The sequence below is a fragment of the Sapajus apella genome, unplaced genomic scaffold (genome assembly GCF_009761245.1).
Source record: "Sapajus apella isolate SASKATOON/1434 unplaced genomic scaffold, GSC_monkey_1.0 scaffold99, whole genome shotgun sequence".
NCBI classification, from domain to species: Eukaryota; Metazoa; Chordata; class Mammalia; order Primates; family Cebidae; genus Sapajus; species Sapajus apella.
In genome coordinates this window covers 1,742,791-1,757,246 of record NW_022437039.1, presented here as the reverse complement: position 1 = coordinate 1,757,246, position 14,456 = coordinate 1,742,791, and the positions used below count along the sequence as shown (strand labels likewise).

The window sequence follows — 14,456 nt, the reverse complement described above, 5'->3', positions numbered from 1 at the left end:
TATTCTGTCTTTATGATATATACAGTATCAGTGTTACACTTCATAAAAGTAATTTGGAATTTTCCTTCCTTTTTGTGTTCTAGGACAATACACGTAGCATTAGTGCTGCCTGGTCTTAGAAGTTTCGATAGAATCCTCCCATGAAACCGTCCGGTCTCTGTCTGTGAGGTGGTTCCTCGACAAAAGTTTTTCTCTTTCTTCTGTAGAGACTGGCCTCCTCACGCTTTCTCTTCTTACGGGGTCAGTTTTGGTAAATTATATTTTCCTGAGAGATCACTTCATCTACGGTTTCAGACTTATTTGCGGAGGTCTACAACATACTGTTTTCCTCCTTTTAAAATACTGTGTTTCAGGCCAGGTGCCGTGGCTCATGCCTGTAATCCCAGCAGTTTGGGAGGCTGAGACGGCTGGATCACTTGAGGTCAGCAGTTCAAGACCAGCTTGGCCAACATGGTAAAACCCCGTCTCCACTAAAAATACAAAAATTAGCTGGGTATGGTGGGATATGCCTGTAGTCTCAGTTATTCTGGAGGCTGAGGCAGGGGAATCGCTTGAACCCGGGAGGGGAGATTGCAGTGAGCCAAGATCGTGCCACTGTCATCCAGCCTGGGTGACAAAATGAAACTGCGTCTCAAAAAAGGTAAGTAGATAAAATAAAGTACTGTGTTTCAGTGGTGATTTTCTCCCATTTTTTTTTTTTTTCCAGAGTGGAAAATACTGATTTACTTTTTGAGACAGGGTGTTTGTTTCTTTGTCATCCAGGCTGGAGTACAGTGACCAGATCTCAGCTCACTGCAACCTCCGCCTCCCGGGCTGAGAGCAGTTCTTCCACCTCAGCCCCATGAGTAGCTAGGACTGCAGGTACACCCTACCATGTCCAGCTCATGTTTGTATTTTTTGTAGAGATGGGGTTTTGCCATGTTGAACAGGCTGGTTTCAAAACTCCTGAGCTCTAGCAGTCCACCTGCCGCAGCCTCCCAAAGTGCTGGGACTACAGGCATGAGCCACTGCACCTGACCTGGAAAGTATTTATCTCATTTTAATTGACAGAAATAACTATGTATTTATGGGGTACCGTGTGTGATGCTTTGATACATGTATACACTGTCTAATGATCGAATTGGATAATTAGCTTATCTATCACCTCAAACATTTATTATTTCTTTGAGATGAGAACATTTAAAATCCTCTCTTCTAGTAGCAATCTCGAGATATACACTACTGTTACGTATAGTCACTCTACTGTGAACACCAGAATTTGTTTCGTTGATCTGTAATTTTGTACCTATTGACCATTCTCTTCCATTACCTCCTCACCCCCAACCTTTGATAACCACTGTTCTAGTCTACGTGTATGACATGAGTATCTAAAAATTCAGTAAGTGGGTGAGATCATGTAGTCGTGTAGTTTTGGTTTTTTTGTTTTGCTTTGTTTTTTGAGACAGGGTCTTGCCCTGTCACCCGCGCTGGAGTATGGTGACTTGATGTATTGGCTCACTGCAGCCTCCAATTCCTGGGCTCAAGGATCCTCGCATCTCACCCTCCCGAGTAGCTGGGACTACAAGCGCCCACCATCACACCTGGCTAATTTTTATTTTTAATTTTTGTAGAGACAGGGTCTTGCTATACTGACCACGTTGGTTTTGAACTCCTGGCCCAAGCAGTCCTCTCACCTTGGGCTGGCAAACTGTTGGGATTATAGGTGTGAGTCATCGCGCCCAACTGGCATTTGTCTTGCTGTGTCTGGCTTATTTTACTTAACATAGTATCTTCCAGGTTTATTCCTGTTGCCACAAATAATCAGATTTCATTCTTTATGTCTGAATAATATTCCATTGTGCATATAAACTCATTTTCTTTCTTCATTCATCCTCTGATGGACACTTGTTGATTGTGTATCTAGGCTGCTGTGAATAGTGCTGCAAAAATCATGAGGCTGTAGATAGCTCTTGGGTACATTGATTTCCTTTCTTTTGGATAAATACCCAGGAGTGGAATTGTTGGATCTCATTTCTTAAAATTTTTTAAATTTTTTATATTAAAAAAAATATAGGGGCAGTGTCTCACTATGTTGCCCAGGCTGGTCTCAAACTCCTGGGCCCAAGTGATCCTCCCACCTCAGTCTTTCACAGTGCTGATATTGTAGGCATGAGCCACTGTGTCTGGCCTCATTTTTTATTTTGTATGTTTGCGTTTCTTCTGTTTATGTTAAATACTAGTACTTTGTCCATTTAGTGGAAAACCCATAGGATCTTGGTTTATTAATTAGATCTACTGATTGTCAGTTCTCTATTAATTTCTGCTTTTATTTTTCTTTCACTTAGTTGTTCTAGTTTTTTGAGTTGGGAATTTCTTTCATTTTCATTGTTTCTCTTTTGCTAAATGTTGGAGGCTGTGAAGTTTTGCTGACTGCTGCTTTAAGTATATTCTGGGCGTTCTGTATTTAGTGCTTTTTTTATTTTTCAGAAATTCTATAATTTTTATTTATATTTTCTCCTTCAACCAGGAGTTGTCTAATAGAAGTTTTGTGGTTGTTTTTGTTTGTTAATTTCTAGGTGGAAGGGCCTTTTTGATCTTGTGATTAATTTCTCACGTTATTCTGATCAACTTTATTCTAATTTATCTGGTCAGAGAGTGTTTATAATTCTTAAATTTACAGAACTTCCTTGTCATCTTATTTTTCACCTACTGATCAATATATATATATATATATTTTCAAATGAAGTCTTGCTCTGCCACTCAGGCTGGAGTGCAGTGGTGCGATCTCGGCTCACTGCAACCTCCACCTCCCGGGTTCAGTGATTCTCCTGCCTCAGCTTCCCAAGTAGCTGGGATTACAGGTGTCCGACACCATGCCGGCTAATTTTTGTATTTTTAGTAGGACGGGGTTTCATTATGTTAGCCAGGTTGGTCTTGAATTACTGACCTCAAGTGATCCACCCACCTTGGGCTCCCAAAGTGTTGGGATTACAGGCATGAGCCACCATGACTGGCCTAGTCAGTATTTTCAAATATTCTTTGTTTTGCTTGAGAAGTTGTATTCTCTATTATCTATGCTACAATTTAGCATATCTGTAAGTCTGTCTTAGTGTGTTTGATTTATGAAGGAAGATGGTACATTTTTTTGGTGGCAGATATTCATAATTTGTTACAGATTCATTGTGAATCGCGGCTTTTAGTATTAGAAGTGTCCTGGCCTGTGGCGTGGTGGCTCATGCCTGTAATCCCAGTGCTTTGGGAGGCCAAGGTGGGCAGATCACCTGAGGTCAGGAGTTCGAGGCCTGCCTGGCCAACTTGGTGAAACCCTGTCTCTACTAAAAATTTAAAAAAAAAAAAATTAGCCAGGTGTTGTGGCACATACCTGTAATCTCAGCTGCTCAAGAGGCTGAGGCAGGAGAATTGCTTGAACCTGGAGGTTACAATGAGCCAAGATCGTGCTACTGTACTCTAGCCTGGGTGACAGAGTGAGACTCCATCTCAAAAAAAAAAAAAAGTGTCCTTCTGTGTCACATGTAATGCTTTTTGGTCTGAATTCTACTTTGATAGCAGGATTGCAGCCCTGGCTTTTTTGTGATCTCCATCTGCCTGTTCTTTAAGTCATTTTGAGGGCATGTTGAGTGCTCGGATTCACACAACTGCCTCTGTACGTTTACTGTCTTACAGCTCCCTCCCCTTCAGCTTGGATGGAAGCACAGTCTCCCTGGGGTGCTGTAGATCTTTGAATGTGAAAGGGCATGTGTCCGCATGGCTAGCTCACTCGCAGAGTGTGAGCCTTTTCATGGGGAAGAGCAGAGTGGCCGAGGTTCAGGGCCTGAGCCTCTCCCACCTACCCCGAGTTGTCCCGAGTGAGCAGCTTCTTTCTCAGGGTCAGGCTCAGCCCAGCTCCTTCCCTGGCACAGGGATTGTTTCATAATAAAAATTGCTCAGGTGGTAAAATGGTAACACAAAGGACCTCTCCCTGCATCTCCACCCCAGTTTACAAGTCTACAAGGAGATCTCATTTCCTCCTATATACCACTCTTGTTCTTTTTTTTTTTTTTTTTTTTTTTTTTTTTTTGAGAGGGAGTCTTGCTCTGTTGCCCAGGCTGGAGTGCAATGGCGCCATCTTGGCTCACTGCTGCGTCTGCCTCCTGGGTTCATGCATTTCCCTGCGTCAGCCTCCCAAGTAGCTGGGATTATAAGTGCCTGCCACCATGTCTGGCTAATTTTTATATTTTTAGTATAGATGGGATTTCAGCATCTTGGCCAGGCTGGTCTTGAACTCCTAACCTCAAGCCAGGTGCGGTGGCTCAAGCCTGTAAGCCACTTGGGAGGCTGAGGTGGGCGGATCACCTGAGGTCAGGAGTTCGAGACCAGCCTGACCAATATAGTGAAAGCCCATCTTTAAAAAAACAAAAACAACAAAAACTCCTAACCTCGTGATCCACCCGCCTTGGCCTCCCAAAGTGCTGGGATTACAGGCATGAGCCACCGCACCCGGTCTCACATCTCTTAAAAGTAGAATTGGATCAGAGCCTTATATGAATCAAATATGAAAAACTGAAAAGCTACAAAATAGTAAAAGCTCTGGGTTGAGCTCTGAAAGGTCAGACTAGGTAGTGATATGAAAGAGTTAATAATCATAGCAAACATATGCCATGCTTTAGAAAATACAGAATTCCTTAAGTTGTTTCCAAAGGAAGGAATCTGGACAAAAAAGAAGTTGTGACTGGTATTACCACATTTTAATGAAGAGATTAATTTTAGTTATTCCTTCAACTTAGAACAAAATTTCTGATTATGAACAGTACAGGCTTTTTATGAATTTGCAAACCCCGACAAAGAGATAAGAATGAAACTCCTCACTGGACTCGGTGGCTTAAACCTGTAATCCTAGCACTTTAGGAGGCCCGCGGGGCAGATCACCTGAGGTCAGGACTTTGAGACCAGCCTGACCAACATGGCGAAAGCCCATCTCTACTAAAAAAAGAAGAAAAAAAAATTAGCTGGGCATGGTGGCGTGCACCTGTAATCCTAGCTACTTGGGAGGCTGAGGCATGAGAATTGTTTGAACCCAGGAGGCGGAGGTTGCAGTGAGCTGAGATCGCACCACTGCACTTCATCCTGGGGGACAGAATGAGACTGTCTCAAGAAAAAAAATTAAGCTCCCTGTTGTCACTAACTTTGCAGCTGCCTGTGGCCCACTGGAGCAGCACCCCGGCCTATGTGGGCATTTCCCAAAAGCGATGTCCTGGCAGATATCCTCTCCTTAATTTAACAAAACCTGTGATAGTTACTTTCAGTTTACTCTAAGGATTAGTAAATGAGTCCATCACTGAACAGACTGTCTTAATCTTGGTGTTTGACCTACAGAAAAATATGAAGATCTAAGTTCTTCTGATGAGTCCTGCCCTGCTCCTCAGAGACAGAGGCCGTGCCGGAAGAAGGGTGTCAGCATCCATGAGGGGCCGAGAGCGCTGGCCAGGATCACAGGCATTGGCCTCGGGGGCAGGGCCCCACGGTGTCGCTATGGTGAGTGGCCTGCATCTCTCTCTGTTACTGCATACCAAGATTCTGCGTTGGCAAGAATGGAATAGCTCTTAGGCTCCTGAAACATGGGTCCCTGGACCTCAGGTGGCAGCAGGACAAGTGGCCCAGGCTTTCTTGCTTAGGGAGAATCAGGATCGAGTCCAGTGATAGAAATGCATTGGTTATGAGCTCATTCTGGTTTTTTGCTCCTTGACTTCCCTTTTCATTGGTTAAATTTAGGAATAAATCTCTCTGTCCTGCAGTAGAAATGTAGCTCAGGTCAGATTTCATTCATCGCATAGGTGGGTTGGCTCACACAGGGAGGGTGCAAAGTGTGAAGTTCCACTTCCCTGCCCTACCTATACCAGCTGGGTCATGTATGCTCTCAGGGGCAGGAGGCTAAGGGCAGGCAGGCCCAGCTGTTTTCTCAGGGTGATGGAGCTGAGCTCAGACCTTCTTGAGAGAGGGTGCACTTGGTGGTAAAGAATCCTAGCCTTCAGGTTTTCAGATCTCAAGTTTATTCTCAGGTTGTCAGCCCCATAGTGTTGAGCGTTTTGCTCTTGGGGAGTGCTGGGGGCTGTTTTTAGGTGAATTGGGTTTGGTATCCTCTCTCTCTTGCTGAGCTCAGACTGAGCTTTGAGTTGTGTCTTCTTTTGATGGCTGTCACCCACCCATGGCCAGGCCAAGGCTGCTGTTCTCACAGGCCTGGTGGCTGGTCCCTTGCAGGAGCCAGGCCTCTTTGAGGCCAGTACTTGGAATAGTCTGACTTTCGCAGTGAGAATAGACAGTGTTTCAGCCAAGGGTACATGAATCACTGGATTCCCTTCTAAGACTGCAGGAAGAAGCAGATGTGCAGACTTCTGTCTTCCCAAGCCTGGGTGCTGGGTTGGGAACTGGGGACCTACCTTCTCCCATCGTCCTGGGAGGGGCGGTTGACTGGGCCACTGGGAAGGCCTCTCTCCAGCTGCTGGCCACCTCTCACCACAGCAAGAGGGCCCACCTGTGTTCCAGCCACTGAGCTGTAAGCACTGGCTCTGGGACACTGGGCTGGTCATTCTGAGCAGCAGAGTCTCTTCCTTCTGAAGGATCTTGGGCACCTGCTATAGCCTGAGGTATGGTGCGGTGAGGAAGGAGGGGTTTCATCCTGGGGCTGGGGTGGTAATTAATCTATATAGCCATACAACAGATGCTTTATCAAAATAATATATGTCTGAAGCTGTCTGTGTGCAGTTCTTTGTACATATCCACAGAGCAGTGATGATGGTAGTGGTCTCAGGTGTGGCATTTCAGGGGATTTTTGTTTTTTCCTCTCATACCTTATGAAATTTAAATTTTCCATAAGTGCATATATTGTCTTTGCCAGTAATTTAAAAAATTGGGGACTGGGCACAGTGGCTCAGGCATGTAATCCTGGTACTTTGGGAGGCCAAGGTGGGTGGATCATGAGGTCAAGAGATTGAGACTATCTTGGCCAACACGGTGAGACCCCGTGTCTACTATAAAATACAAAAATTAGGTGGGCATGGTGGCACATGCCTGTAATCCCAGCTACTCAGGAGGCTGAGGCTGAAGAATCATTTGAACCCGGGAGGTGGAGGTTGCAGTGAGCTGAGATCTTGTCACTGTACTCCAGCCTGGCAACAGAGCGAGACTCTGTCTCAAAAAAAAAATTGCGGGGCTAGGTACAGTGGCTCATGCCTGTAATCCCAGCACCTTGGGAGGCTCAGGCAGGAGGATTGTTTGGGCCCAGGAGTTGTGAGACCAGTCTGGGAAATGTAGGAAGACCCTATCTCTACAAAAAGTTTTGAACATTAGCCAGATATGCTGGCCCATACCTGTAGCCCCAGCTACTTGAGGCTGAGGTGGAAGGATTGCTTGGGCCCAGGAGATCGAGGATCCAGTGAGCCATGATGGTGCAACTACACTCCAGTCTGGATAATAGAGCAAGAGCCTGTCTCAAAAAAATTTGGGGGGAATGATAAATAGCATGTGCTGATTGTAAAAACTTCTCTATAACTAGGAAAATATGTAAAGAAGTAAGTTCCCCATGGTCCTACCAACCAGTCTTTTGGGTTTTTCTGAGACAGGGTTTCACTGTCACCTAGGCATGATCACAGCTCACTGCAGGCTTGAATTTTGGGCTCAAGTGATCCTCCCGTCTCAGCCTCCCGCATAGCTGGGACCACAAGCATGTGCCACCATGCCTGGTCAAGTCAGTCTTTTGATGTGAATAAATGTGCTTTCTTTGGAGAAGGGGCAGGGGCAAAACTGGAGTGAAACTGCCTGGTATGCATGCCTTTTTCTGCTTGGTTTTAGGGGGAGGTGGAGTTAGGTAATTTCATATTATTGCTGTTAATTTTTAGCCCAAGGCCTTTTTCCTTCCTGCTTAGCCAGATCTCTTTCTCACTGCAGGTGACTGGCCTGAGGAGGCCAGCCTGTAAGGGCCTATGGTTAAAAAAGATCACATAAACATAAAGATGCCCAGTCAGCAGGCATTTATGTGAGGTCATTAGATACTTCCTGCTAAAAGAAGTATCTGGTCAGGCATCTGTAAACAGAGCTTACCCTTTCGTACGTTTTCCCCTTGAAAAAGAGGTCCTGTGGTGCAATGCAGATGTCCCAGGCTTGACCCAGCTGCCACCCGACCCCACCAGGCATTTACCTGAACCACTGACTAACCCACAGTATCTTTCCCACCACACACCACAGATACAGCCATGCTGGGTTGCAGGGGCAAGTGGGTGAGGTGATGGCTGGGAAGTCACCTGCCTCCATCCTGGGTCTTGGCCTCTGAGGAGGTCGGGGCATCTGGAACCAGAAGCAGCTTCACTTTGGAGTTCCCTGGGCTTATGGCCCCCATTCTATACACAGAGCAGGCGCCTCTCCGTGGCTATGTCACCTTCAACAGCAGTGGTGAGAACCCCCTGGAAGAAGAGGGCCTCTGCTGCCGGGATGTCACCTCCCCCATCAACGAGCGGGACATAGAAAGCAGCAGCAGCAGCAGCAGTCGGGGTACGTGTGCCCCACCCCGTTCAGCCTGCGGCTCAGGCAGGTCGTGGAGCTCCTGTGTGCCCATCTTACCCCCCTGGCCTGGCACTGGGGCACAGCCATCCAGCAGAGGACAAGAAAGGGCCAGATGTGGACGGCCCTGGTTCTTGTGAGGAAAGGGAAAAGCTTCTGGTCCAGCAGCCCCGTGCAGCTTAGGGGAGTCATTCCACACCAACAGGTTGAGCCCCTTGCTTGGGAGCCCACTGAGGCTTTCAGGACACGCTCCACTAGGAATGTCTGTAAGAATCACAGCTCTGTGCAGCAGCTGGTGACAGAGTGCCCACCTTGGGCCAAGCATTGCTCCAGGTGCTTGGGATTTAGCAGTGAACAGAAAGACAGAAGCCCTGCTGGTCTGTATAGAGGGGAGGGTTTAGGACAGGCAGGCAGCCTGAAACAAAAGGAATCAGCCGCTGCAGGCGCCAAGGAATGCCTTGGCTGAGGCAGCTCAGCCTGGACCCAGGGCATACATTGGTGAGGCCTGCAGGCGGACACCCTGTCTTCCCGCCCTCAGAGGGACATGCTTTCTGTGCCAACCTGGGGGCCGTCAGGAGCAGCAGCAGCAGCGATGGCCTGGCCAGAGCGCAGGGGCTCAGCAGCGAAGCTTCTGTGGAGAGCAACGAGGTGCGGACTCTTTATTTCTTGGTCCCCCATAGCCGGTCCCTGGCATGGTGAGGGTGCCTAACATCCCCCAGTCACTTTAAGGTGAGCACATGTGTAAGAAGCATGTGCTTCTTGTGTGTTCTGGGCTGGGATGTGCCATGGACAGGGCCTGGGTTCTCAGACTACAGTGAATGGCGCTGGAGGCCCCTGTGTGGCAGGTGGGGCATTCAGGAAGGCTCTCGAATCAACCTGCGTGCTCCTTCAAATACATGCCTCTTGCTGCAGGACTCAGATCACGCCTGTAAAAGTTCAGTTCGCAGACAAGCTAAAAGTTACATGAAGACCAAGAATCCCGACAGCCAGTGGCTGCCCTGCCCTGGGACTGACAAGGAAGCCTTTCCCCCCGAGTCCAGGCCCCAGACTCAGAGGGCACCTTACTCAGGACCCCAGGTAAGACCACTTGTGAGACTGGCGGTTCCACTGAAGAGATGGCACTTTCTCTGAGTATGAGGCATGTGTTGTGTATATGACGTGCCAGCTGCTGCTGGGAGAACAGAATGGCAGTGGCATCCCTGTGGCCTGACAGCCTCCACAGGCTCACAGCCGGCTCCGTGGCTGGTGGCTCAGCTGCAGGACTTGCACTCCATTCCTCGCCATGGGAAGGACCTGTGTCCCTGCTTTCCATACTGGAGTTGGCCTCCCTGAGCCTGGGGAGAAGAAAAACACACCTGGCCTGAGAGCTGCCTGCAGGAGTCAGTGACAGGATGTGGTAGAAGCAGAGACAGTGATCACACTCAGCTTGTGCTCAGTGACCGTTACAGTGGCCAGCATGGTCATCCTCCCTGTGGTCCGTCTGACCGCACATTACCTACAGGACACAGGTGTGGTTCGCAGCTCAGCTATCTCACCTGTGTCTGTTGTGTTCTGCCTTGTGCGGGCAGAAGAGGCACAGAGAGGAGAGGCAGAGGGAAGATCTGGCTATTTGTTTTTTGTTTTTTTGAGGTGGAGTCTTGTGCTGTCCTCCGGGTTGGAGTGCAGTGTCACGATATCAGCTCACTGCCACCTCTGCCTCCCAGGTTCAATCAATTCTCCTGCCTCAGCCTCCCAAGTAGCTGGGATTACAGGCAGCCGCCACCATGCTCAGCTAATTTTTTGTTTTTGGTAGACATGGGGTTTCACTATGTTGGCCAGGCTGGTCTCAAACTCTTGACCCTTGTGATCTGCCCACCTCGGCCTCCCAAAGTGCTGGGATTACAGGCGTGAGCCACCGCACCTGGCCTGGCTGGTTATTTTTTGAGGCACTGGTTTTGCTGCTGAGTAAAGCCTTGGATTTGCTGGCTTCTCCTTGCAGCCCTGGCTCAGTATAGGTGCCCATCTCAGGCTCGTCAGCATGCCCTGAGTGGGGTCCGGTCAGGGCGGTGTCCTAAGTATGTTTTTCTCAGAAAATAGTTTGAGGAAAATGGCAGAGTAATAACCTTCGAAAATTTGTTCCTCCATTAAACGCAACAATAAACTTTCAAAAGTAGGATTTCTGGAGTTGAAAAGTAAATGAAAATATCACTAGATGGGCTCAACAGCAGATTTGAGCAGGCAGGAGAATCAGAAAACTTGTGAACACAGGTCACCTGGTACTTTGCCTGAGGAACAGAGAATGAGTGAAAAAAAAAAAAATAAAGAGAAACCTATGAGTCCCTTAAGTATACTGATGACGTTCCAGAAGGAGAGAAGAGCAGAAACAATGGGTAAGAAACAGCCTGACCATCCCAAGTGGATCAGAAACATGGATCTTATATCCAGGGAGCTCAGTGAACTCGGACAGGTGAACTCGGAGAACAACTGTGCTTAGACAAGTTGGAACGTCCGACACTGACTCTTGCACGAGAGAGGAGCATTCTCCGCACGCAAAGCCTCTTCCAGATCAGCAGCTCCATCGCCCCTTCACAGAACTAAGCCTAGGATGAGGAGGCCAGTGTCTGGTCATGGACACACTGTGCCTCAGGTGGACGACCATAGTGTGAGGATGCGCCTGCTGCGACACCCAGCCCTGTCTGAGGCACCGGAGTAGGAGGGGACAGCCTGGCTGCTGCACCAGCACACAAGGCACCATCTTGGTGTTGAGCTGGGGGAAGTGGTGCGGCTCCGAGCAGAGGAAAATGGCTCTGCTTCGTTGTAGGTCACTACCTCCCCAAACCCGTCCCCTGTGCCCGCCAGGACCTGGCCGCGCTGCTGGAGCAGATTGGCTGTCTGAAGTACCTGCAGGTGTTTGAGGAGCAGGACGTGGACCTCCGCATCTTTCTGACCCTCACCGAGAGCGACCTGAAGGAAATTGGCATCACGTGCGTCCAGAGGGGCTGCTCTGGCCCTCAGCCTGGGGATGGGGCAAACTTCCTGCCCATGTAAGTTCCCTTGGGAGGCTGAGGCATGCCGTGGTCGCGTTCCCCGCTGCAGGCTGTTTGGGCCCAAGAGGAAGATGACGTCCGCCATCGCCCGTTGGCACAGCAGTGCCCGCCCGCCTGGGGACGCCCTGGAGCTGGCCTATGCCGACCGGCTAGAGGCTGAGATGCAGGAGCTTGCCATCCAGCTGCACAAGGTGAGTGGCTATGGCTGGAGGGCGGGGTGGCACCCTGGAGTTGGCCCCAGCTCTTGACAGAAAAGGCGAGTGCTGTGTGGAGTGGTTCCACACAGAGGACAGGGCTGGCTTGCACAGGCACCTCCATGCCCCCATGCCCCCTGCAGCGCTGCGAGGAGGTAGAGGCCATTCGGGGCCAGGTGTGCCAGGAGCAGGAGCTGCGGGCCGTGGTGGAGAGCTGCCTGCTGGAGCAGGACCGCGCCCGTGAGGATATCCAGGCCCAGCTTCGGGAGACGTGGGCCCTAGCCCGGGATGCTGCCCTTGTCCTGGATCAGCTGCGGTGAGTGGCTCTGAGCTGCCCTGGGCTGGGTCTCCGGTGGTCACCCCTGGCATTCTTTCTCCCTGACTTTGTAACTGAGAGGTGGATTTCAGGGCCCGGGGCCACCCCACCTCTATTTCATCCAGGCCTTTGCTTCCTGCAGGCAGACCCAGGCAGCACTTGGGGCTGGGAATCTGCACGGGTTTCCCTCCTGCTCATTAGTGCAGCTTCATGTGGCACTGGCCCAGCCCTCAAAGGCCAGCTGCAGGGACAGACAGGGCAGCTGTCAGACCCTTGAAGGTCTGAGTTGGGGGCTCTGCATTTCAGGCCTCTGCCCTCACCAGCACTTGTTCCTGTGTCTGGCAGAGCCTGTCAAGCTGAGCTGTCAGCCCGAGTGAGGCGGGACCGGTCCCCTGGTGCAGCCCCCCTTGGCCCAGCCCTCTCGCCGGCTGGTAAGAACCGTGGCCTGACTCCACACTGGTCAGAGGGGAAGGCAGGGAGCCCTAAAGCCGGGTTTGACCCAGTGGGCTTGGTCTGGTTCTCAGACCAACAGCCACTCTCCTGGGTCCCTGTGTGCACATGACCCCAGAGTCCAGGGAGAGGGGACCCTGGGGATGAAAGCCCACTTCCTCACCTGTGACAGGAAAACTGTAACCCAGCGGTGGGAGGCACTGGAAAGACCCTGTGCCGTGACTGGCTGTGCTGTGCTGACACCTCCAGTGACTTCTGCAGCTTCCAGCCAGGGCCCAGACCCTGGCCCCCACCGGCACAAATTGTATTCTCCTGTGGGGCTGAGCAGGCTTGGTATTTTCCTCAGCCCATGGGAGGAAGGGCTCCCCAGCCTCGGCCCTCGGAGGTCGCTTCGACAGGGGCAGGCAGGCAGGGAGGGAGGTTCTGATCCAAGGAGGGTCTCCTGCCTGCATGGGCTCAGGATAAAGAGGCAGGGCCTGTGGAGACACAGATCCCCAGCTTACTCAGTCCCTGCATCGCAGAATCCAAGGGCCAGCAAGTGTCCCTGCAGGCCATGAGCCTCCCCGAGCTCTCAGGAGCCCTGGAGGACCGTGTTCATGAGATGGGTGAGTCTCCGGGGCCAGACTTCACTGAAGACTGAGAACCCCTTTTGTTTCTGAGGGAGGCAGAGGGGCCCCTTTCCAGGGAAAGCAGGTTTGAGTCCTCCTACCCCAAGGCTGCCCTTGGGGCCCGGGCCATAATGGCTAAGGAGCAGGACACAACCTGAAGCTCAGAGCCCTGGGCAGCACCACTCAGCCCCACTGAGCCTGGGCCTGAGAGGCTCAAGGTCATCACTCCTAGTGCCCTGAGCCTGCCACCCAGACTTGCCAAGCATGGTATCTGGTCACATCCTCAGGACAAGCACTGTGCTCAGTGACCCAGAGCCTGGAGAAGCTGCAGGTGCTGAACGGGAAGAAGTGGCGGGAGCCCTAGCCCTCGGCTGGTGAGTATCTGGCAGCCTGGAGCCCACACAGCGGGAGCAGCAGGGCCTGTCTGGGCAGCTGCAGGTGCGCCTACACACCTGTCACCTCCCTTCTCACCAGGGCTTTTTCTTTCAGAATCTGACGTTGGGTGATTGGTCCACCCTGAAGCTGTGTGCCAGGGAGTGAGGAGGGCAGTGAGCAGGTGGCTGCTATGTGCAGCGCGGGCCCAGGCAGGGCCAGAGGATCAGGCCCCGGGAGCAGCCGGCAGACAGAGGCAAGCTGGGAGCTGCGGCCCTGGCTGGGCAGCTTGGGCCAGCACTGAGGTGGGATGAGGAACTCACCCCAAGCCTGGCGGTGAGGCCAGAATGCATGGGCTGCCCTGGCCCCGACCAGGCAGGGCCCTGGGGGAAGTGTGCCCATACACACAGGTGCCAACTGAGGTTCAACCTTAGGGGTGAGGACAGGGCACCTGGAAAACACCATTGGTTGGAAAATAAAATTTAAGATCAGCTAGTGAAGGTCTCAGTTCTGGTTACATGACATGGGGTACTGGCCCATGTGGCGCCTTTGCTCCTGGAGCCCACGTGACTGAAGACAAGGCTTCGAGAGCCAAGGCCGTTCCCAGCCCGCATAACACAGGGCCTCCCCCGACACACCGCGTGCACATGGAACACTGCCTCCCTCCCAGGCATGGGCTGTGAACATTTTCCCGAGGGTACCACTGGAGTCTTTCTAGACGTGAGGCTGTAGGCCGCCACAGGTGATGGCTCTGTTTCTTTCTGCACAGTAAGCCTGAACTTGAGGCTGTCCCCTGGAGCTGCTTGCAGACAGACAGACAGTGGGGATGGGTGGGTTTTCAGAGCAAAGCAGGTCAGCCCAGGTGGAGCCAGGGCCGCCGGGATCAGGACCGGGAGTCTACCCTGAAGGTCTGGGCCCAGAAGCCCCAACCCGGCTGTGCCCAGCGCACATGCTGGGAACC

General features: G+C 51.1%; 1 protein-coding gene across 11 annotated transcripts in view; it reads left to right on the top strand.

Annotated features, from left to right (window-relative positions):
- The window catches only part of ANKS3 (ankyrin repeat and sterile alpha motif domain containing 3), a 38,339-nt gene extending 24,344 nt beyond the window's left edge, over positions 1-13,995 (top strand). For 4 of the 11 annotated variants that reach the window (XM_032258007.1, XM_032258002.1, XM_032258008.1 and 1 more), the window contains 11 exons: positions 5,353-5,511; positions 8,380-8,520; positions 9,041-9,177; positions 9,442-9,606; positions 11,368-11,492; positions 11,605-11,746; positions 11,893-12,065; positions 12,372-12,496; positions 13,037-13,120; positions 13,411-13,497; positions 13,613-13,995. In XM_032258007.1, the coding sequence (XP_032113898.1) occupies positions 5,353-5,511; positions 8,380-8,520; positions 9,041-9,177; positions 9,442-9,606; positions 11,368-11,492; positions 11,605-11,746; positions 11,893-12,065; positions 12,372-12,496; positions 13,037-13,120; positions 13,411-13,487 (1,328 nt within the window). In that variant the 3' untranslated portion in view covers positions 13,488-13,497; positions 13,613-13,995. The remainder of the gene's footprint in view (positions 1-5,352; positions 5,512-8,379; positions 8,521-9,040; positions 9,178-9,441; positions 9,607-11,367; positions 11,493-11,604; positions 11,747-11,892; positions 12,066-12,371; positions 12,497-13,036; positions 13,121-13,410; positions 13,498-13,612) is intronic. The other 7 variants (XM_032258006.1, XM_032258010.1, XM_032258004.1 and 4 more) reach the window with 6 other exon arrangements.
- Positions 13,996-14,456: the final 461 nt, after the last annotated feature.